At 35.5% G+C, this 24,786-nt stretch overlaps 1 protein-coding gene across 5 annotated transcripts in view; it reads left to right on the plus strand.

Moving 5' to 3' along the window:
* Positions 1–2,224: 2,224 nt before the first annotated feature.
* The window catches only part of LOC123556235 (exocyst complex component 1-like), a 54,048-nt gene continuing 31,486 nt past the window's right edge, over positions 2,225–24,786 (plus strand). For 2 of the 5 annotated variants that reach the window (XM_053542491.1, XM_053542493.1), the window contains exons 1-12: positions 2,265–2,321; positions 8,906–9,051; positions 15,445–15,581; positions 16,582–16,677; positions 17,509–17,572; positions 18,205–18,401; positions 20,217–20,342; positions 20,765–20,866; positions 21,446–21,688; positions 22,194–22,343; positions 22,827–22,929; positions 23,974–24,125. In XM_053542491.1, coding sequence (XP_053398466.1) covers positions 8,919–9,051; positions 15,445–15,581; positions 16,582–16,677; positions 17,509–17,572; positions 18,205–18,401; positions 20,217–20,342; positions 20,765–20,866; positions 21,446–21,688; positions 22,194–22,343; positions 22,827–22,929; positions 23,974–24,125 — 1,503 coding nt within the window. In that variant the 5' untranslated portion in view covers positions 2,265–2,321; positions 8,906–8,918. Of the gene's footprint in view, positions 2,334–8,905; positions 9,052–15,444; positions 15,582–16,581; positions 16,678–17,508; positions 17,573–18,204; positions 18,402–20,216; positions 20,343–20,764; positions 20,867–21,445; positions 21,689–22,193; positions 22,344–22,826; positions 22,930–23,973; positions 24,126–24,786 lie in introns of all 5 variants that reach the window. The other 3 variants (XM_053542492.1, XM_053542495.1, XM_053542494.1) reach the window with 3 other exon arrangements.

Raw genomic sequence — 24,786 nt, forward strand, 5'->3', positions numbered from 1 at the left:
TAAAAATATAACAAAACGCTGACTGATCATCATTTTTATTAAGAAAAGAAATTTTAAAATCTTCGTTACCGTCTGATCAAGAAGGTTTTATGCCATTCATTCATCTCTTTGTATTAAGGGGAGATTACTAGGGTTTATGGGTTTCTGGTAGACTTGTAAAGACAACATTCAGGGATTCAGAAATGTATAAAACACTATCAATTTCGATTGATTATGATAAATAGCAATGCAATTCATAAGGCTACTCACATGGCGAGTGATTCACGTCTCTAAATGCCTTCCCAAGTCTTCAAAAATGGACGAATGTTTGTTTTCAAAGTAGCGTGGTGCCAAACTTTTCCAATGACGTCATACATACGGAGCTATTCTCATTCGAATATCTATATTGGCATTTTGGTAACGAAAGTTTATGTAACGAATATTTAAATGACTGTTCATTACGCGTGAATTTTTATTGAAGTTTTCCATGAGCTACTTATCACTGGATATATCATTTATTAGTAAATCTTGCGACAATATCGGAGCATCGTATATAGTAATTTGCACTCATATTACTCTGCGATGGGTGACAACGAAGGTTTTGTAATTTACTTTTTTTTGTTGTGTATATTCTTATCAGTTTCACATGCAACATTTTATCTATGTATTTACTTTGACATGTTTTTATTTCAAAGACCTGTGTATAAAATGAGATGAGAAAGCATAATCAGGATGTTAAGACAGAGCTGATGATTTGTATGATCATTCAAATATAGGATCACGAAGGTTTTTAAAAAGTCGAAATTCTGGCGACAATCAAATTCAGCAACGTATTAGAGAAATATATCAATAAAATTTTCTTTTAATTGTTTTTTCCAGGACATAAGACATAAAGATTGAATATAGCAGAGGGTTTTGAAAGAAATCAGTATGCTATAAAAGAACGAAATATTTTAAACATAAGTAAAAGTGTCGGCGACAGTAACGAAAGTTTAAATTTCGGCACTATATGCGCAACAATTTCGAGAAAACGTCCAGCACAATTATGAAATAAAGTTCTATTTATTACTTTTGTTGTAAGTTCACATATAAACACCAAAAAGGACAAATAATCTTATAAATTTTAGTAAGATTTGGCCAAAACTTCAATGGACCTATATATTGAAAAACAGTGACACATATTGCAACTACAAAAACAATTTAAAGACATCCGCATACTGATTTGGACCGGGATATTAGGTACATGTAGTTTAGATTTCGTGTCTGTGTAAGATGATGATGGTCCACTGCCACTAATTCATTTCTTATCTTATAGAACATAACAAGTGAGGAATGATTTCTTCTTTGTTCTAGGTTCTTCCAATTTTGTTCTGTTAACATGTCTGAGACGCTACTGGTATACCGGTAATCATTAAAAACATTGTGAGCTGCAGATCTTTGTATCCTGTCTACTTTATAAGTGAGATATTTTTGCCAGGGTGCCAGACTGTGGAACAGTACTAGACCTGTATAGCTTTTACCGACATAGTGACCTTGCGACTGGAGAGTTTCTCGCATTCTCAGGGTTTCTCATATTCTCATTTTTTGCCTTAAAGTTGTCAAATAATTTAATGTTTGTTATTTTCAGGACGGGAATGGTACAAAACTGACACACTGAAAATTTCAAATGATTTTAACGCATATTGACGAAACTATCAGCATTTTACTCAGTTTTCCAAAAAATCCTTATTTTTTTCTGGTGGTGTTAGCAAATTTGCCATAAATTATTGATTATGCAATTAATTGTCATATTTCTTGATGTATTTACTACAGAATATATCTTTTTATTACACAGTGGTAATTTTAATGTTTTAAATTCTACAACTTATTCGTGATGAAAAGTCAAATCTAAATCCACGGGAATATATACGAGAAACTCTTGGTCCACTTCTGCGGGTGAGGGTGTTATCAAATACAGTAACAAAATAATAGGATAATTTCTGTAACATTTTATGACTCCATCTGAAAGACAAGTGAATTTTCTACAAAATAACTCCAAATGCTGTTTATGAAATGGTCAGTCTGTTACTGGAAATAAAAACAACCCTTATGCTTAAAGAAACTTAAAGGTACCATATGTTACGGTTATAAGATCATTTGTTTAAGTCAAAAAGTGATTCATTTCCTGCAGTACCTGATAGAGATACCTAGAGTATGTAACTGAAATAGGCTTGTGATACGTTTCCTAATTCATAAAGACATGCGCACGCATAATGCGGAAGTAATTGTCTGCACAAGTCCAACATAAATATTGTAGTTGTTACGAATTTTGAGGATTTCCTTTTACAGAGGCATCTTCTTTCGTAAATATTGTGGTAATTGTTTTAATATCCCATCCTTTAATTAAATGGAAAAACGTTTATACTGCTATTGATATTGTGCCTCTATGTCTGGAGCACTCACGCCCCTGGCTCTGCAGCTAGGTATGGGTGATTGACCCAGCGAGTGCGGCTGGAAATAACATGAATAAAGCAGCAGTGTTAGATACCCGCCTTGATTTGACAGTTATTTCTCCTGTTTGAATTGAGGGCAATATTTCCGCTTGTGTCGAAAAAAAGTCTACAGTTTTGTTGATGGCAGTGGCTAGGATTACGGTACCGTAATCCTAGCCTCCGGTTCTAGGATTACGGAAGTTCTGTATTTCCAGAAAATCCTATGAGGATAGGCTAGGATTACGGAAGAATGTAAGAGGCATCAAGTATATGTAAGAACATGCATAAATGATGTTGTAAACTTACTTATTTCACTGAAATAGCGATTTTTTCATGCCTACCGTATTACATGTATTTCATGTTATCGATCCGCCATTTTGGGTTAGTCGAGTTTTCCGTGAAGAAACAGGTGAAGTCAACACCTGTATACATACGTTGTCTTTCCAAAAGCATACCAAATATAAACTTTTTTTTGAAAATGACAGACAAATGTAAAATTATATTCTTAATGATAGCTCAAAAGGATTTTAAAAAATATTTTATACTTTAAATTTTATGATTTGATTTTGCCTGTCACTTTAGATCAAGTTCCGTGCATATAGAATCAGGCGAAATCAACACCCATATGTACGACAGGAATACAAATCGCTATTTTAAGTGAAATAAGTAAGTTTACAACATCATTTATGCATGTCCTAACATATATTTGATGCCTCTTACATACTTCCGTAATAAATCCTAGCCTATCCTCATAGGATTATCTAGGAAATTACGGAACTTCCGTAATCCTAGAATCGGAGGCTAGGATTACATTACCGTAATCGTAGCCACTGCCTTTGTTGATGATATAGCGAATAAAAGCTTTTGTCCAACATCTGTTTACGTAGAATCACAAGCTATCGGAGACCTTGAAAGGTGTGCAGTTAAAATCAGGGTTCCTATTCACGTAAATATTTACGTTTTTCACGCTTAAATTTTGATCTGAAACGTACAGAAAATTGCTCCTGCATTTTCACGCAACCAAGTTGCCAACCAGGAAGTTGCTAAATTGTTTTAGATCAAAATAACAGCGAACATACAATGCACTCAGTCCGAAAATAGCTGAAAAATGAACAGTATGTGGAATTCCAGTGTCTGTTTTTAGTTGTGTCAGGTGTTACTTAACTTTTTTCGTGTTAAATATTTATCGCGCAAGTTATGAATAGAAAATTATAGAGACAGTCTGACATGTGGTTTTTTAGCTCATCTGATTTTTTGAAAAAAAATGATGAGTTATTGTCATCACTTGAGCGGTTGTCGGCGTCGGCGTCGGCGTTGCCTGGTTAAGTTTTATGTTTAGGTCAGCTTTTCTCCTAAACTATCAAAGCTATTGCTTTGAAACTTGGAATACTTGTTCACCATCATAAGCTGACCCTGTATAGCAAGAAACATAACTCCATCTTGCTTTTTGCAAGATTTATGGCCCCTTTTGTACTTAGAAAATATCAGATTTCTTGGTTAAGTTTTATGTTTAGGTCAACTTTTCTCCCAAACTGTCAAAGCTATTGCTTTGAAACTTGGAATACTTGTTCACCATCATAAGCTGACCCTGTACAGCAAGAAACATAACTCCAACTTGCTTTTTGCAATATTTATTGCCCCTTTTGGACTTAGAAAATCAGTTTTCTTTATGTTTAGGTCAGCTTTTATCCTAAACTATCAAAGCTATTGCTTTAAAACTTGCAACACTTGTTCACCATCATAAGTTGACCCTGTACAGCAAGAAACATAACTCCATCCTGCTTTTTGCAAGATTTATGGCCCCTTTTGGACTTAGAAAATATCAGATTTCTTGGTTAAGTTTTATGTTTAGGTCAACTTTTTCTCTTAAACTATCAAAGCTATTGCTTTGAAACTTGCAACACTTGTTCACCATCATAAGCTGACCCTGTACAGCAAGCAGCGTAACTCCATCCTGATTTTTGCAATAATTATTGCCCCTTTTGGACTTAGAAAATCATTTTCTTGGTTGAGTATTATGTTTAAGTCAACTTTTCTCATAAACTATCAAAGCTATTGCTTTAAAACTTGCAACAGTTTTTCACCATCATAAGTGGACACTGTACATCAAGAAACATAACTCTATCCTGCTTTTTGCAAGAATGATGGCCCTTTTTAGATTTAGAAAATCATGGGTAGGACAATATTTCTATTACACAAAAAAAATCAGATGAGCGTCAGCACCCGCAAGGCGGTGCTCTTGTTTAGCTTGACTATTCGAAGAATAAGTAGAGCTATCCTACTCACCACGGCGTCGGTGTCGGCGTCTGCGTCACACCTTGGTTAAGTTTTTCGTACCAGTCCACATTTTGACAAAGTCTTTTGAGATAAAGCTTTGAAACTTTCAACACTTGTTTACCACCACCATGGCTAGGTATAGGCAAGAGCACATAACTCCAACAAGGATTTTGGCTGAATTATGGCCCCTTTTGACTTAGAAATCATGGTTAAGTTTTTCGTACCAGTTCATATTTTGACAAAGTCTTTTAAGATAAAGCTTTGAAACTTTCAACACTTGTTTACCATCACCTTGGCCAGTTATAGGCAAGAGTACATAACTCCATCAAGGATTTTGGCTGAATTATGGCCACTTTCGACTTAGAAATCTTGGTTAAGTTTTTCGTACCAGTTTGTATTTTGACAAAGTCTTTTGAGATAAAGCTTTGAAACTTTCAACACCTATTAACCATCACCATGTCTAGGTATAGGCAAGAGCACATAACTCCATTAAGGATTTTGGCTGAATTATGGCCCTTTTTGACTTAGAAATCTGGGTTAATATTTCGTACCAGTTCATATTTTGACAAAGTCTTTTGAGATAAAGCTTTGAAACTTTCAACACCTGTTTACCATCACCATATCCAGTTATAGGCAAGAGTACATAACTCCATCAAGGATTTTTGCTGAATTATGGCCTTTTTTGACTTAGAAATCTTGGTTAAGTTTTCCGTACCAGTTCATATTTTTTGTAAAGTGTTTGACATATGGCTTTGAAAGTTTTATCACATGTTTAGTATAATAGTCTCTATCTGTAGGAAAGAGTACATAACTCTGTCATCTATTGTGGCTGAATTATGGCCCTTTTTGGACTTTGAAACTGGTTCTGTTTTCATACAAGTCCACGTTTTGTCAAAACTATTTGACATATGGCTTTTAAACTATGAACACATGTTTATCAATATGATTTCCATCTGTAGGCAAGAGTACTTAACTATTTTGACTGAATTCCTTTTTGGACTTTGAAATTGGTTCATACATTGCCATTTAGTGCAAGACTTATCGAAATCAAAGAAATACAGGAACATTGTTTGTCTAATCTATTTATTTCTTTTGTCTGAATATCTGTGGAAATATTTTGACCCCATTCTTCAATCAATTCTTCAAATAGTCGAGCGCGCTGTCATCAGACAGCTCTTGTTTTGAGTGACGTAATCAATTGCTGTCTGCATATACAAGAAAAAGAACCAAACTAATCTAATTGATTAATTTAATAAACAGCTAGGGCGGGCGATGTCAACAGTCGAGCCGAAAGATGTTACGTCTGAATCCTTAATATCAAAGACTGATACGTCAGCAACAAATAGCGGTAATTGCATAGGATGTAAACAAAATATCGATAAAAGTAATAGAATATTTCTGATATTAGTTTTATTGTATTTTAATAATACAAGTCAACATTAATGCTAGAGCTTTGTGCAAAACTATTATGTTTAAAGTATGAAATAAACTAGTTTTGCACCAAGCCCTTAAATTTTATAATAATAGTAGAAATGAAGTTCTAAATATCAAAACCCCCAACTTTTGAAGTTTCACCCCCAGTTTAATGACCTAGGGGGTATAAAACCCTCACACTAAAAGTCTGGTGGGAACCCTGTAAAATAATCAATGACTGAGTGAATAGAAACAAACTGAAAATGAACACTTCCAAAACTGAATTTATTATGTTTGATAGCAGACCTCAGTTCAACAAATTTAATGTTTTACAAATTCCATTAACATTGCTGGTGACGATGTCAATCTTTCAGACGCTTGCTTGTTATATTTACAAGTGCCCAATCAATTAAAAAGTTGTTTCCCTTTGATGATAAAATAAAAATAATCTGTTTTTTCTGGAATGCAATGATATTACTTGAGTCGGAGCAATTTTAATTTATCGGGCCCATAGGTAAGGTCGAACATGAATGCCAGACTGTCACAAAATACGCCCATCATCGAACTTGGCCTTATTCAAGGGGCATAATCCTAGAGTGCCTTGGGCGATTTGGCTGGTTATCTTACTTGGCCGAGATATTATGCTTACAAACATTCTCAGCAAGTTTGGTGAAGATCGGATGAAAATTTAAGAGTGCGGACAAGGCTAAATTCGCAGTTTTTTTAGTAATTCAAGAGTCATAATCCAAGAGTGCCTGTGATGATTTTGCCGGTTATCGAACTTTGCCAAGATATTATGCCCACAAACATTCTCAGCAAGTTTAGATGAAGATCAGATGAAAACAGTTTGACTTAAAGTAAAGAGCGGACATGCTTTGGACACTGTCTGCCTGCCACCATCACGGATGTTCACATAATACGCCCCACTTTTTCAAAAATGGGCGTATAACAAACAGTATTTTAATTTAGGCCTAAAGCTTAATGAGCCACAGCAAGACTGTTGGAAGGGTTGTTCCTAATCTCCATACCGTTTGTTTGGAAAATGATACATTGATTTCATCATGTAGATGCAAGAAATACTCTTCAGATGCAAACAATTAAGCAAATGCATGAATACCTAGGAGCCTACTAACTTGTTTTGGTCTATAAATACAGTATTCACCCGTGAGGAGTGGGCCAAATTAAATGTATGCACTCGTCAGGATCTCGACACATGGGCCTACTTTGGTTGGTATGCTATTGCTTCAGTTGTTGAGTCACAGGTACAAATGGTACATCCACATGGTATTAGTAACCCAATGAAAAAATTGATTGCTGCATTATAGTAACACTTAGCATGCTAACAGGTTAACCAATACAAGTATAACGGGTGTGTGAAATTAACCAGTGATTAGCAAATTTTGAAAAACACTAACATTCTGCTGTATGTGATGCCATTTGCCAACACTGAGATTTAGATTATATGTCTAACCTTAGATACTCTTCTTTAAATAAGATCAACAACATTGACATAATATTACAGTTTTGTGAAACCATAACTGAACTTAGTAATAATTTCCTTCTGAAAGAAATAAAAGTGAGTTATGAGCCAATTCAGCCCGATTCATTATTCAGGATCAACGTTGCATGAATTCAATGATGATTTACCTCGATTTTGAAAATATTTGATCTAATTGTACCCCCCGACAACAAAGTTGTAAGGGGGGGTATACTGGTTTCAGGTTGTCTGTCCGTCTGTCCGTAGATGCAATCTAGACGCACCATCTCTCCTTATCCCCTTGACAGAATTTAATGAAACTTCACACAAGTGATCAGTACCAACAGTAGTTGTGCATGGGGCATGTTAGGTTCTTTTAGAAAAAAAAATTGCAGAGTTATGGGACTTTGTTTTTGTTTGTTACTATACTATATACATAGACACAATCTTGTGCGCACCATCTCTCCTCATCCCCTTGACACAATTTAATGAAACTTCACACAAGTGATCAGTAACAACAGTAGTTGTGCATGGTGCATGTTAGGTTCTTTCAGAAAAAAAATTTGCAGAATTATGGGACTTTGTTTTTTTGTTACTATACTATATACATAGACACAATCTTGTGCGCACCATCTCTCCTCATCCCCTTGACACAATTTAATGAAACTTCACACAAGTGATCAGTAACAACAGTATTTGTGCATGGGGCATGTTAGGTTCTTTCAGCGACAAAAATTGCAGAGTTATGGGACTTTGTTTCTTGTTAACATACTATGTACATACAGTCTGCATATGCAATCTTGTGCATGCCTAATCAACCAAACCATTACACACAATTTAATGAAACTTCACACAAGTGATCAGTACCAACCCTAGTTGTGCATGGTGCTTGTTACATTCTTTTAGATAAATATTCTGCATAGTTATGGGACTTTGTTTTTTGTTACTATACTGTATACATACAGTCTATATACATACAGTCCATTATTATGCAATCTTGTGTGCGTCAAATTGCAATGTACTGTGTCAGTGCATGCGGGGGGTACATTCATCACCTTTAGTGATAGCTCTAGTTTGCTCATGGCTGATGATCCACAGCCCACAACTAATAGAGTCTTAACACTTGGTTTTGCAGTATCTTTGTGATTCCAGAAGATACACAAGTTTTGATTCCATATCTCATATTTTTATTTCGATCTAAATGAAATGTGGATCTAAAATTATAAGTCTGACATTGGAAAGCTGCGAGAATTTTCGTACTTTTGACTTACTGTATTAACTTTTGCAGGTGATGTGAAAGAATGACAACAATTAAGCATACACTACAGAAGGAAATATTTTTGCCCAACGATGAGCGACTTGTCGGTTTGGTAAACGTTACTCAGGCAGGAAAGAAGAAAAAAAGCAGCAAGAGTAGTTTTCTCTGTGCCGCCTGTAAATATTACTTTTTTACTAGATAGTACCGGTGGTTAGTAGTTTCCTCTGTGCCACCTGTAAATATTAAGTACTTCTTTACTAGATAGTAGTTTCCTCTGTGCCGCCTGTAAATATTACTTCTTTACTAGATAGTAGTTTCCTCCGTGCCACCTGTAAATATTACTTCTTTACTAGATAGTAGTTTCCTCTGTGCCGCCTGTAAATATTACTTCTTTACTAGATAGTAGTTTCCTCTGTGCCACCTGTAAATATTACTTCTTTTCTAGATAGTAGTTTCCTCTGTGCCGCCTGTAAATATTACTTCTTTACTAGATAGTAGTTTCCTCCGTGCCACCTGTAAATATTACTTCTTTACTAGATAGTAGTTTCCTCCGTGCCGCCTGTAAATATTACTTCTTTACTAGATAGTAGTTTCCTCTGTGCCACCTGTAAATATTACTTTTTTACTAGATAGTAGTTGTACCCCCCAACAACAAAGTTGTAAGGGGGGGTATACTGGTTTCAGGTTGTCCATGGTTCGCACAGGTCCTTGAAAGTCCTTGAATTTGATCCTTAGTCCTTGAAAAGTCCTTGATTTTTTTCTTCCAAAAATCCCCTGAAAAAGTACTTGAATTTTGAAAAAAAAGGTAGAAAAGTCCTTAAATTTTGCTAAAAACGGGGGTGCAATTGTATTGTAGGGGAAAAATACAAAAAATAAATAATAAATAAGTCAAAACGAGCGAAAAAACGGTGTAAAATAAAAATACATGCACACCCACGGAGGGAACGCTAGTTGAACACCGTTTCGGTACGGAAGTTAGATACGAAATAGCGATTTTCACAACGTTAAAATATTATGCGCAAGGTCATTGCAGCGTGACTATCAAGGCTGAACACCACTAAATCCAGCTGTTCTTTATTTCATATAAAATCCACTCACTTCATAACGGTGTTTCGACATTTTCTAGCATATCAAATTTTCAGAGACTTATATTCCCATAAAGAGCTAGATCGCTACTTTAGAAAAACAAAAAGAAAAGGGGGTGTTAACTTTTATATAAGAAAACTACAGTTCGTTAAATACAACCCGCTTAATTTACTACTTTTCGCTTCTTTTAATTTCTCTTTTCGTGACATTAAATTCTTACGCCGCCATTTTTATCTAGCATGCGATAGGAACATGCCGATTTCATTACAATGCAAAGTGATACATACTGAAACGCGGTAGGGTAAAAGTAAGCACATTGCTGCCGAGAAAATGCACTAGGAAAGGAAGAAAGATTAGTACTATTTATATTTGGACTACTTGTGACTAGACCTGCGGAGGCTTACATTCTATTTGGTAGTGATCAGCCTATAAGAGAAAATTTTTGTCTGATTTTTCCATGAATTTGCATTCATTCTCAAGGTACACCTATTTCACAATGATTCTGCTTTGTTTTGGTGCAAAATATTGAGAAAATGTAGAGAAATAACCATTCATTACAGGTCACCCCCATCCCAAAAATATGCAAAATTTAGCCCTGTGCAAGCAATATTTCAATTAATTTTACCTTATTCGTGGAATTTACATTTACCATCCATTTAATCGTTACGATGTTTGTCATTTTCATTCAGAAAACATGCTAATTTCAATATTATTTAGACAAATGAAGTGCTAAAATGCGAGAAAAGACATTTACTAGGTCCTAAAACGAACCAAAATAGTGCCACCTGGTCGAAAATTCGATCTAAATTCCAAAAACACAAGAAATTTAAGCGTTTTCAGCCATTTGTTACCGTTTTACATCATAAAGAATAGATTAATGGCATTTCCATTCATTTTCGAGGGCTTTCAGAAATAACATGTATTGCCCCTTATAGGCTGAACACCACTAAATCCAGCTGTTCTTTATTTCATATAAAATCCACTCACTTCATAACGGTGTTTCGACATTTTCTAGCATATCAGATTTTCAGAGACTTATATTCCCATAAAGAGCTAGATCGCTACTTTAGAAAAACAAAAAGAAAAGGGGGTGTTAACTTTTATATAAGAAAACTACAGTTCGTTAAATACAACCCGCTGAATTTACTACTTTTCGCTTCTTTCAATTTCTCTTTTCGTGACATTAAATTCTTACGCCGCCATTTTTATCTAGCATGCGATAGGAACATGCCGATTTCATTACAATGCAAAGTGATACATACTGAAACGCGGTAGGGTAAAAGTAAGCACATTGCTGCCGAGAAAATGCACTAGGAAAGGAAGAAAGATTAGTACTATTTATATTTGGACTACTTGTGACTAGACCTGCGGAGGCTTACATTCTATTTGGTAGTGATCAGCCTCAACAACAACAATGAGTGGCCCAAAAAATAAATGTAGTTTCGCCAATAAATGGCTTACACAGGATGATTATTCATCGTGGTTAAAGGAGTTTAAGTCAGACAAGCATAAGTGTATGTGATAAACTCATTGATGTCGGAACTATGGGAGAAAGTGCGTTGAAATCACACGCGAAAACAAGAAGTGAAGTCCCTTGAGGACAAATTGAAAACTACAAATGTAGTCTTGAGAGCTTGAAAGACTTATAAGAAACATGTACTAAGTATGTATACAGGCAAATATAGCTCATAAAAGGTAATCCCATTGAAGATCTCATAAAGGTTAAGATATGCTATCGTAGCTTATGGAAAATAAAACTGTTCTGTAACTTTTCTTCTGTCATAATGCCTTATGAAGAGCCTAAATGGTTTTGTAATTTAAGATTTAAAGCGATTAAAATAGTCCTTGAAAATCCATAAAAAGTCCTTAAAAAGTCCTTGAAAAGTCCTTGAATTTTTTTTGCCAAGTCCTGTATGAACCATGTTGTCTGTCTGTCTGTCCGTCTGGCCGTCTGTCCGTAGACGCAATCTTGTGCGCACCATCTCTCCTTATCCCCTTGACAGAATTTAATGAAACTTCACACAAGTGATCAGTACCAACAGTAGTTGTGCATGGGGCAAGTTAGGTTCTTTTAGAAAAAAAATTGGCAGAGTTATGGGACTTTGTTTTTTTGTTACTATACTATATACATAGACACAATCTTGTGCGCACCATCTCTCCTCATCCCCTTGACACAATTTAATGAAACTTCACACAAGTGATCAGTACCAACAGTAGTTGTGCATGGGGCATGTTAGGTTCTTTTAGAAAAAAAATTGGCAGAGTTATGGGACTTTGTTTTTTTTGTTACTATACTATATACATAGACATAATCTTGTGCGCACCATCTCTCCTCATCCCCTTGACACAATTTAATCAAACTTCACACAAGTGATCAGTAACAACAGTAGTTGTGCATGGGGCATGTTAGGTTCTTTCAGAAAAAAATTTTCAGAGTTATGGGACTTTGTTTTTTTGTTACTATACTATATACATAGACACAATCTTGTGCGTACCATCTCTCCTCAGCCCCTTGACACAATTTAATGAAACTTCACACAAGTGATCAGTAACAACAGTAGTTGTGCATGGGGCATGTTAGGTTCTTTCAGCAACAAAAATTGCAGAGTTATGGGACTTTGTCTCTTGTTAACATACTATGTACATACAGTCTGCATATGCAATCTTGTGCGTGCCTAATCTACCAAACCCTTACACACAATTTAATGAAACTTCACACAAGTGATCAGTACCAACCCTAGTTGTGCATGGTGCATGTTACATTCTTTTAGATAAATATTCTGCATAGTTATGGGACTTTGTTTTTTGTTACTATACTGTATACATACAGTCTATATACATACAGTCCACATAATTATGCAATCTTGTGTGCGTCAAATTGCAATGTACTGTGTCAGTGCATGCTGGGGGTACATTCATCACCTTTAGTGATAGCTCTAGTTTTCTCTGTGCCGCCTGTAAATATTACTTCTTTACTAGATAGTACCGGTGGTTAGTAGTTTCCTCTGTGCCACCTGTAAATATTACTTCTTTACTAGATAGTAGTTTCCTCTGTGCCGCCTGTAAATATTACTTCTTTACTAGATAGTAGTTTCCTCTGTGCCGCCTGTAAATATTACTTCTTTACTAGATAGTAGTTTCCTCTGTGCCGCCTGTAAATATTACTTCTTTACTAGATAGTAGTTTTCTCTGTGCCACCTGTAAATATTACTTCTTTACTAGATAGTAGTTTTCTCTGTGCCGCCTGTAAATATTACTTCTTTACTAGATAGTTCCGGTGGCTAGTAGTTTCCTCTGTGCCACCTGTAAATATTACTTCTTTACTAGATAGTAGTTTCCTCTGTGCCACCTGTAAATATTACTTCTTTACTAGATAGTAGTTTCCTCTGTGCCGCCTGTAAATATTACTTCTTTACTAGATAGTGCCGGTGGTCAGTAGTTTCCTCTGTGCCGCCTGTAAATATCACTTCTTTACTAGATAGTGCCGGTGGTCAGTAGTTTCCTCTGTGCCGCCTGTAAATATCACTTCTTTACTAGATAGTGCCGGTGGTCAGTAGTTTCCTCTGTGCCGCCTGTAAATATCACTTCTTTACTAGATAGTGCCGGTGGTCAGTAGTTTCCTCTGTGCCGCCTGTAAATATCACTTCTTTACTAGATAGTGCCGGTGGTCAGTAGTTTCCTCTGTGCCGCCTGTAAATATCGCTTCTTTACTAGATAGTGCCGGTGGTCAGTAGTTTCCTCTGTGCCGCCTGTAAATATCACTTCTTTACTAGATAGTGCCGGTGGTCAGTAGTTTCCTCTGTGCCGCCTGTAAATATCACTTCTTTACTAGATAGTGCCGGTGGTCAGTAGTTTCCTCTGTGCCGCCTGTAAATATCACTTCTTTACTAGATAGTGCCGGTGGTCAGTAGTTTCCTCTGTGCCGCCTGTAAATATCACTTCTTTACTAGATAGTACCGGTGGTTAGTAGTTTCCTCTGTGCCGCCTGTAAATATCACTTCTTTACTAGATGTTACTGGTGGTTAGTCATACATATCGGATGGGAGCCAGGGTATTATGTTTGAAAACTTTTTTTTTTAAGGAAAAAAAACACTTAAAAGAAGACAAAAAAAAGTGTTTGTTTTTTTCATATTCGAATTGTCTGGTAAGGTTGAAATATTCTTGACCACCTTGTAACTATTGAGCACTCGTGCTTCCTTCTCAGGATAAAAGAAAGTTAACCAACACTGCCTTGTCATAAATAAGAATGATGGTTAGTTTTCCTTCACAATATTTTAATCTTCAGGGATTAAGCTAGGCTAAGATTTTAGGGAGAAGTCACTTCTCCCTCAGGTAAGATTAGGGAGAAGTGGAGAGATTTTAGGGAGAAGTGGCGAGATTTTAGGGAAAACGTGGGAAGATTTTAGCACCATGACATGCAAGCTGAAAATGGAACTAAATATGCTTTATATAACATTACTATTTTTATTATTCCCTGTCTTTGTTTACAAAGTCTATTAATTTAAAGTAAATAACAAATTCACTGAAAATGTCAGTGATTCTGTTTTCTTATCGTTTTTAACCTTGTGAATCTAATGTGATTAAACTGCAAATTCAAGTTTTTTTTCACTCTTGCAATGATTGTCCAAACCAAGAAAACCCTATAAATATGAATACAATTTAAAAAAGTTAATTCCATATAAGCAAAAAAAAAATCAAGCTCCGAGTGCTAATGCACTCAAGTCAGTCACTTTAAATAACAAGTATGTGAATTAAATACATGTCAATAGCAGTGACATCACTATGACATCACACAGAATACACATCTTCTTTGATCTGCTGGTGTCTCTTTGATACGCTGGTGTCGGCACACATTAAAAGAAACAGTTGTCAAACAGGTTTAAACCAGTTTCTGATGGCAGGTGTCAAAAATTTGCGTAAATTTCAGTTACGTTATTTTAGTCACAGAAAGTGTCAGTGATAATATTATGTTTCTAAAGTTTGGGTTTTGAAAAATACGAGTAAAATTAAGTGGATTTCAGGAAATTACTGGAGCCAAACATGGTAAGATACTTTCTAATGGTCAAAAAAGAATGTGTAAGCTTATGTAATATAAATCCCTACTGCTTTCTTTATCAACAGTCAGTTTACAAAACAAGTGTCACCTTCGCACTTCTCCATAATCTGGAGTAGGCGGAGCTTGAATTATGATATCGTGTATTCTTCCAGTCTAGTGTCAACAGGCCGATAGCGGATAACTGGAGGAGTGTGGATAAACAAATCGGGCGACGTGAATTTCGCTTTGATGTTAGATTAGAGCGAAGTCGGGAGCTACAAAGCGACTATTTCGCTCAAGTCGCTCCCTAGCTCAAGCCCTGATCTTACTTATCTGTCAGTTAATGGTTTATATACAAAAAAAAAGGGTAAACCTTATAAAACAAGTAATGTTTGTATTATTTGAATTGTCCTTTTTGGTATCTGAAAAGGATATGATTGTTTTTAAGTGAGTACAGGAGTAGATGGCAACACCCAAGTACATGTGTACCAGATAAAGAAAGCAGAGAAGGGGGAAACTTTTAAGAAGAAAGTAACATGGACACTGAGAGAGCTGAAAGTTGTCGACGGAAAGGATAAGACAAAGGTATATTTTAAACAAAATTTTCATGCAAAGGGATGTTAGCACAAGTTCTTACTTTGGTCAGCCAGTTATACGTTTGATATTATTATATGTTCTTAATAGATGGTTCAACTTCAAAAGACCTTTTCAGACTCCACTTAAATATGGATTTAAGTAGATACATTCACATTTATCGCAACAAAATAAATCAAACAGGATAGCAAATCAGTATATGATTGATTTTCACCATTGTCCTTGGTTAAATACTAAGCCAGAAATTAATATGAGTCATGCCATGAGAAAACCAACGTAGTGGCTTTGCGACCAGCATGGATCCAAACCAGCCTGCGCATCCGCGCAGTCTGGTCAGGATCCATGCTGTTCGCTTTCAAAGCCTATTACAATTAGAGAAACTGTTAGCGAACAGCATGGATCCCGACCAGACTGCGCGAATGGGCGGGCTGGTCTGGATCCATGCTGGTCGCAAAGCCACTATGTTAGTCTTCTTACAGCTCATATGTTAGTTTCAAGAAACTTAAATTGAATTGTAGATCTTAGGACAGCCACTGGTCGTGGAGGGTGAAACAGTGAATTATAACCAGGAGAGGCTGTAAATTTTAGATTAATACCGAGAATATGTATCCAACATATTAAAGGGACATGCTCCCAGATCCACATCAACATTTCATATTTCTTAAACCTGCAGTTGATAGTAGATACCAAAAATGATAAGCCAGTATTGTTCACATATAAATCTTAATATATATGATACAAAGTACAGCTAAATCTTTATATTTTATATAAAAAGTAGCATGACTGAGACTTAAAGAGTTTGTTTTTTTTTTTACATATTTTATTGACAGAAGAGTGTTAATATGTACATAACATGTATTTAAAATGCATGGAACCTCTTTAAAGCTTTAAAGCTTTTTTTCTATTGTAATTTCTAACTAAAGAAGGCCTTTTTTAAATTTCGAGCTTTAACACCTACACTTGCTTTAACATTGTATCACTGTTTGTGCAGGAGATAGCTGACTTTGATCTACACTTTGAGAAGGTGTACAAGTGGACAGCCTGTAGTGTTGAAGATAAAGATGCTTTCATTTCATGTTTGTGGAAGGTAAAATTACACATTAAAATTTATAAAATTCTTACTTGAAAAATAATGATTTCTACAGACTGCAGATTTTGATATTTACATTTACATGTATAAGAAAAGTATTTCAGTAATAGTCTGTTCATCTTCCAAACAGCCTACAAGGTTTATCAGTTAGCTCAGTTGGTTGTAAGGAATTTTGCCAATTGTGATAGGATTGAAGTTTGACACTTTAAGGGATTTTTTTTTTAGCTCTATTTGAAATTTTTCAAATAGAAGAGCTTTTTAAAATCCACCTTTCATTGGCGTGGGTATCTGCGTCATGTAAACATGAGGCATGTAGGCTTCTTCTTCTTGGCGTTCAGCAGTAGGCCAAATGCTTTAAAACTCTACACATATTCAGCATCATGAGAGGACCTCTCGGGGACAAGTTACAGTTTTGCATGCAAGTATGTTTCTCAGGGATTACTTGACCAAATGTTTTCAGATTCTCCACACATCTTTGACATCATAGGATTACCTCTTGTGGCAAGTTTCATTAACTCTGGCTTACATTTGAGCAAAATTATACACCTTTTTCAACTTAGAAAATTTTGTTTATCTTTAGTATACATAAGCTAGTATCAGGTGAAATGGCTTCAAATAGGCTAGTGCACTGTCATTAGAAAGCTCATGTTGATTATCTGTTGAGAAAAATGTGATTTCCAGACATAGATCTGTTCAATACAGTGGAGTTGGTCTGTAGAACCTAACTGTAAAATGAAACTTGAAAGGCTTTTGGGAAAAAGAACGTAGAGAAAAATGCAGTTTTAGTGTATTTAGCAGGATATAGCAGTAAGTTTAAATGTATTTCAGTTATCACAGAGACATCTTGTGCAGAAACCAGAGTTCAGTAATGTTCCTGACCGGCTTCTCGAAGGTCAGTTACAATACATGCAATTCATAGTACAATATTTTCATATAGTGAAATAGGGTTATTTTACTAGTAGCTCGATCTGGGATGCTGTATTCAGTTCAATTTTGTCAGATCAGATCTCACAAGACCTATAAGTGTAGAGTGTGATCCAGCCTTGCAAAATCCATGAGAGCAGAATACAAAATCCTAGATTTAGCTACTGTTACAATGACTCTTTTATTATATACCTCTGCCTTTTTGTTTTTTGTTATGTTCTCGAACAAAATCTTCAAATTCAATGTAAATAGAACTGAGTGGAGTTTTCTTGTGCGCTATTTACAGAACTGTGTCAAGTCATGCATATTAAATGAAAATAATCTGGCAACATACAATACAAAAGGTACAATACTGAATTGCTTCCTGCCAGTTCATATTTACTTTTGCAATACAAGCTTTTTTGACAGAATTTAAATAGCAATATAATGAATAATGGTTAGTGCCTGCATTACAGAAATTCTGGTTATTACTTCTTTTATGTAGAACATTGTTTTGTGTGTATTTTAGGGGTCACATTTGAAGGGAAATATTCTGCAAAATAATGAATAAAGTTTTCCACTTACGGTACAGAATGTCTTGTACTGTCTTTGCTCTTACAGAAATCATCAAACCTACAAGCCAGGGTCAGGCAGCACAAGAGGGTGTTCCCATAGCAACAGAACTTGAGGACTATCAGGCACTGTCAGCACGGGAAGAATCAGACCTAGAATCTCTCATGTCCAACTGTGATGCTGCCATCAGTAATGCTGAAAACTTTGCAGAACAGTTGTCTAAACAGTTATCAGTACTTGATGGGGTAAATTCATGAAAGAATTCAGCATTTTTTAATATATATCAAAATATTTGACTACAAAGATAGATTCATGTTAAAGATTTAAGCAAGTTAAAGACACGTTATGTTTCAGTGTGAAATTTTTTATCGAACAGAATGTACATGTGGTAACATAACCTTTCCATGTCAGGAAGTAGCACAGCTGTGAGAATTTTGTAGAACTGTCTGTTTTGTTTAGGTACATGGTTGTGATTCTCAACTTAGACTTTGTATCCAGTCTGTCCTTGTGCTTTGTGAAAGCTGTACTACTAAATAGTATATTTCAGGCAAACATTCACTCTATAATGGGAAGTGAAGATCAAGTGCTGTTGTATGTATTTCAGGCGAACATTCACTCTATAATGGGAAGTGAAGATCAAGTGCTGTTGTATGTATTTCAGGCGAACATTCACTCTATAATGGGAAGTGAAGATCAAGTGCTGTTGTATCTATTTCAGGCGAACATTCACTCTATAATGGGAAGTGAAGATCAAGTGCTGTTGTATATATTTCAGGCGAACATTCACTCTATAATGGGAAGTGAAGATCAAGTGCTGTTGTATATATTTCAGGCGAACATTCACTCTATAATGGGAAGTGAAGATCAAGTGCTTTTGTATATATTTCAGGCAAACATTCACTCTATAATGGGAAGTTAAGATCAAGTACCGTTGTATATATTTCAGGCAAACATTCACTCTATAATGGGAAGTGAAGATCAAGTGATGTTGTATATATTTCAGGCAAAAATTCACTCTATAATGGGAAGTGAAGATCAAGTACCGTTTTATATATTTCAGGCAAACATTCACTCTATAATGGGAAGTGAAGATCAAGTACCATTGTATGTATTTCAGGCAAACATTCACTCTATAATGGGAAGTGAAGATCAAGTACCGTTGTATATATTTCAGGCAAACATTCACTCTATAATGGGAAGTGAAGATCAAGTGATGTTGTATATATTTCAGTGAAGATCAAGTGATGTTGTATATATTTCAGGCAAACATTCACTCTATATTGGGAAGTGAAGATCAAGTGCCGTTGTATGTATTTCAGGCAAACATTCACTCTGTAATGGGAAGTGAAGATCAAGTGCCGTTGTATGTATTTCAGGCAAACATTCACTCTGTAATGGGAAGTGAAGATCAAGTGCCATTGTATGTATTTCAGGCAAACATTCACTCTGTAATGGGAAGTGAAGATCAAGTGCCGTTGTATGTATTTCAGGCAAACATTCACTCTGTAATGGGAAGTGAAGATCAAGTGCCGTTGTATGTATTTCAGGCAAACATTCACTCTATAATGGGAAGTGAAGATCAAGTGCCGTTGTATGTATTTCAGGCAAACATTCACTCTATAATGGGAAGTGAAGATCAAGTGCCGTTGTATGTATTTCAGGCAAACATTCACTCTATAATGGGAAGTGAAGATCAAGTGCCGTTGTATATATTTCAGGCAAACATTCACTCTATAATGGGAAGTGAAGATCAAGTGCCGTTGTATGTATTTCAGGCAAACATTCACTCTATAATGGGAAGTGAAGATCAAGTGCCGTTGTATGTATTTCAGGCAAACATTCACTCTATAATGGGAAGTGAAGATCAAGTGCCGTTGTATATATTTCAGGCAAACATTCACTCTATAATGGGAAGTGAAGATCAAGTGATGTTGTATATATTTCAGGCAAACATTCACTCTATAATGGGAAGTGAAGATCAAGTGATGTTGTATATATTTCAGGCAAACATTCACTCTATATTGGGAAGTGAAGATCAAGTACCGTTGTATATATTTCAGGCAAACATTCACTCTATAATGGGAAGTGAAGATCAAGTGCTGAACCTGATGAGACTACTTGATGATGGAATACAACAAGCTGAAAATATAGAAAGTAAACTAGATTCCTATGATAAGATATTGCAGGTAAATATGCAAACTTATTTGACATTTATCATGGCTTCATTGAAGATGATAAATTCTAGCACACAAGGATGTACAACAATAAACTGTACTCCATCTACACAAGAGTACAGTTTGAATGAAACTAAAAAATTTCAAATACTTTTATCTATTTTAAAAATAAGAAGTAATAAAGTACTGTATTCCAATGTATTCACAAGGATTTTATGATCTTTATTGAAATTTAATTTTGTTGATAAACAAAACCACAAAATAAGCAAAAATAGTTCCCTGAAATGTCAATGATTTTACAGTATAATGCAACACTTTTTAACATGAAGCTTTGTATAGGCAAGATGTAAATCATTTGCTTACATTGTGATACTACCTGTCACCTTGAATAAACCACTAATCAGATATTACTAAGCTGTTATATATTTACACAGTCAGTGAAGGAACAGATGGAAGTAATGAAGGATAAAGATACACTTCTGTCTGTGAGAAATGCCAATCATCAGAAAATGTTGGAGGAAATTGAAAGTCTAGTTGTGAGTCACTTTGAAGTTTCTTAATAGTTTTAACATGACCTACTTTACAGTAGCTAGAACCTTTAATGAGTTTGTTTGATTTGTAACATCTGTTAAATCATTTAATTTCGTGGTTTTGGTCTAAACAGCAATTTCGTGGGGATATGAATTCGTGGATTTCAACTTTTGAACATAAAATGAATGGGAATTTTACATGTTAGTTGACTCAACCACGAAATCCACGAAAATTAGTCCCCCACGAATATTAATGATTTCACAGTATAGGACTATTCTTCTGTATATTTCTAACATTTTACACTTAAACAATATTTTCAAGTGCATACTTTTATTTGCTTGAATGTAAACTTCATACATGAAACACATGTCTGTTGTGAAACATCACCCTGCTAAAACAACAAAGTGAAAATGATAATGACAAATAGAAATAGTTGTTGAAGATTTTTAGACCTTATTGGGGTATCACACCCCTAGGGTGATCAGTCACTACTACATAACCTTCCTCATTGTATGCTTTATTTCCTAGGAAAATGAAAAAGAAGACAAATAAAATATAAGTTGGAAAATTTAATGTGATTCCAGAACCAGCTTGACTTAGACAACAAGTATATGAGATCTCTAATAGAAGGGGATCTGTCCACACCAAACGGTATCCTGGAGTGTACTGCAGCAGCACAACAGTTACAGAGATGTCGACATGCCAGTATACATCCTGCACTGCAGAAAATGGCTGCAGTTGAAGAACAGATGAAAAAGTTTAATAAATTGTCAACAGATTTTTCTAGGCGTCTGGCCCATCATTTGAATAATTTATTTATTCACCAGGTAGAGTTATAACTGTATTTTCTACTAAAGGATAAGATGTCAAAGCTTTCTGCTGTTTCTAGTAATTATACATCAGAATTGTTTGTTCAGTTTAATTGAAGGCAGTAGTACTGTATATGTAGAAATGCAGTGTTCAGCTGGCAGTGATATTCCTGAAGGTGACTTGCAATTTGTCAGAGGGACATAGGCTGTATTGCATCTTGATATTATTTAAGAAAACCAAATATTTTTCGAAATGTAGCAGAAATATTTTTAAAAGATAATTACTTCTTGTATAAATTTAGGTTATACAACAACTTTATATTGACCTATGACAGCGCTGTATTCTGAGCTCAGACTTTATATTGATCGATGGCAAGGCAGAACTTTGAGCTCAAACTTTATATTAACTAGTTGCAAGGCTGAATTTTGAAACTGGTTCCAAACTTAGTTTGATAACCTGAAAGCTGCAATATTCAAAACAGTTAATTTAAGAGTGTAAATTAAAGAGTGATTTATTTTCCAGGGAAATGAATTAGGAGAAACATTAAGCAGACATGCGTCTGAGCTGAAGTTGCCACAACACCATTCTAGTCACAGAGATCTTACCCCATACACAGAGCTCATGGCCTGGCTCAAACAAGCTGATCCACGCAGCTTCAAAGAACTTGCCAAGGTAACAAAACAGTTTTAATACCCCCAGATACAAGGTATATGGGTGCTATATTGGAGTCCCACATGTCCATCATCACTATTCCGTATCTTCTTAACCTGTACTTATTTGAGTATATTTGTAGATATGCTGTGTGGCCAGCTGTAAAATTTTGTCAATTATTATACCTACCAATTATCGCCTTGAAAGTTGATCACAATTATAATTTGTTTTATTGAACAGTTATGTAACATATGATACTTTTCATCATTTCAAATAAAGGAGTTTAGTTAATACATTTAAAAACAAAAACTACAGATTAAAATCTTGTTGTAGTTATGTCATGTGATGTATCTATATCATGTAATATTTGAATTTTAAAAAAGCCTATCAATTTGGAATCCTTCAGGTCTCTTCACTAAAAATAGCAGCATATTTTTTGGGGTTACCTGTAATAGTTTGCCTGAGACGTTGATTGTTTAAGCATGGGTTGTATGATGTTTACAGGTGTATGCCACAAATCTGTCGAAGCTGTACAGCAAGGAGATACAAGACTTCCTGGACTGTGCCAGACAAACAATGATGGGGAAAGGAGATAAAGCTAAACTCAGTAAGGAACTGCTATTGTCCCTCTTACACCAGACTGTGACCTGGAACCTTTTAGACTTTTCCTTCATTCATCTTCTTTTGGCTTTGTTCTATTCACAAAGCTGGTTCTTAGAAGGTTAATTTTTTCATATAATAGCTGTTTATAGTATTAAAGGATGCACAGTTTTTACATGCCTATTTTGGAAAAATGTGTAATGGCACATGCATCTGTCTGTCTGTCCGTGATATCTTCAAACAGCATCTCCTCCTAAACCGTTACTCTCATTTTGAAATGATTTCACACAAAAAGTCTTTGTGTGACCCTCTAGCAAAATTGTTCAAATAATTTTGATTCTTCAAAAAAGCATGGCCCGTATGGGGGCATGGTCACTTTTCATTATATGTATATTGTGGAAACTTTAAAAATCTGCTTGTATGAAACTGCTGGCCTGATTTTGAATAATTTCACGTAAGTGGTCTTCAACCAGGATTATTCTGATTATTTTAATTTGTCAAAAAACATGGCTGCCAGGCTGCAGGCCCAACTTTGAAATGATTTTACTCGGATGTTTCTTTGATGACCTTTTACAAAGATTGTACAAATTATTCATTTAAAAAAAAAATGTGGCCGGCAGGGAGTGTGGTCACTTTTCCCTATTATGTAAGCAGTGTCATTCCCCAAATGTCTTACCCCCTATACCACCCTCCACACACACATTAGCTGCCAGTATTAAACACTGGCACTGTTTCAAAATAATTTCCTTGCATAACCTACTACCAAACCATTCAAACAAGCAGCATAACTCAGGTGAGTGATCTAAAGCCATCACGAGTCCCTTGTTTGGAGGTATGGTGTTCTTTTTTTACTTCGAAATATTACTACATCAGAATATTTTGTACTCAGTTTCCATCAAACCGAAATGAAACTAATTATAAGTCATCTACATGAAGTGGACGTGCACATATTTTTGGGACATTAGTGTCCCATTATTTTTCCTTTAGATATGGGCCCAGTATGGGCATTTTCAAATGAGTCATACAATACTGATATCATTCTTGTTTCTAGATGTAAGTGGGGCCAAACTATCAGGATCATCAGCAAGTTTAGGAGCACCACTTGACAGCAAGAAGCGGGCAGGATCTATACACAGTGTGGACTCAGTCTCTATCGTACAGGGCTCGGACTCGGACCTTGCTATGAGACACTTGTTTGATCAGGTAAATTGAAAAAATTAGGTTGCAAGGTATCTCATTTTTAGCTTAACTATTTAAGAATAAGGAGGACTGTCGCAGTCAAAATGGTGTTGGTGCCTGCTTTGGTTAAAAAACTTTATGAAGTTCAATATTTTCTTTGTTACTGAAGATATTCAGTTGAAAGTTGCTGTACCAGGTCATAGTGACTGTGTTCATTAGTGTGACAAGCTGTGTAACTCTACCTGCAGTATTTCCAGAACTATGCTCCTTTTTATCTTAGATTTTCTTTTTGTATGGTGTAACAGAGTGATATAAGCAAAATGCAGTATATTCAAAATCTGTGTGCAAAACTTGTTTTAAACCACAGGAAATTTGACAGATCTAATCAAACCCATTGCCACCTGCGTTGGTTACCTTAAATTGCTCTTTTCATGTACATTTGCTCTGTTGAAAATGCACCAGTCTATTTGAATGAGCTTTTGTCTCAATATTGTCCAGGTAGACCAGGTTTGAGGCCTTCGGACACCTCAGAGGGGTGATATGGGTTTTTTTTTTTGGTTTTATTTTTCAATAAATGAAAGTCTTTTAAAGACAAGTTTTAGTGCTGTAGGTCTGAGATGGTGGAATGATACACTTTTGAATATTTAGCCAGTTTTAAGAAGAATCTGAATCTGGTCAGATCTTA

This window comes from Mercenaria mercenaria, chromosome 5 (genome assembly GCF_021730395.1).
Source record: "Mercenaria mercenaria strain notata chromosome 5, MADL_Memer_1, whole genome shotgun sequence".
Lineage (NCBI taxonomy): Eukaryota > Metazoa > Mollusca > Bivalvia > Venerida > Veneridae > Mercenaria > Mercenaria mercenaria.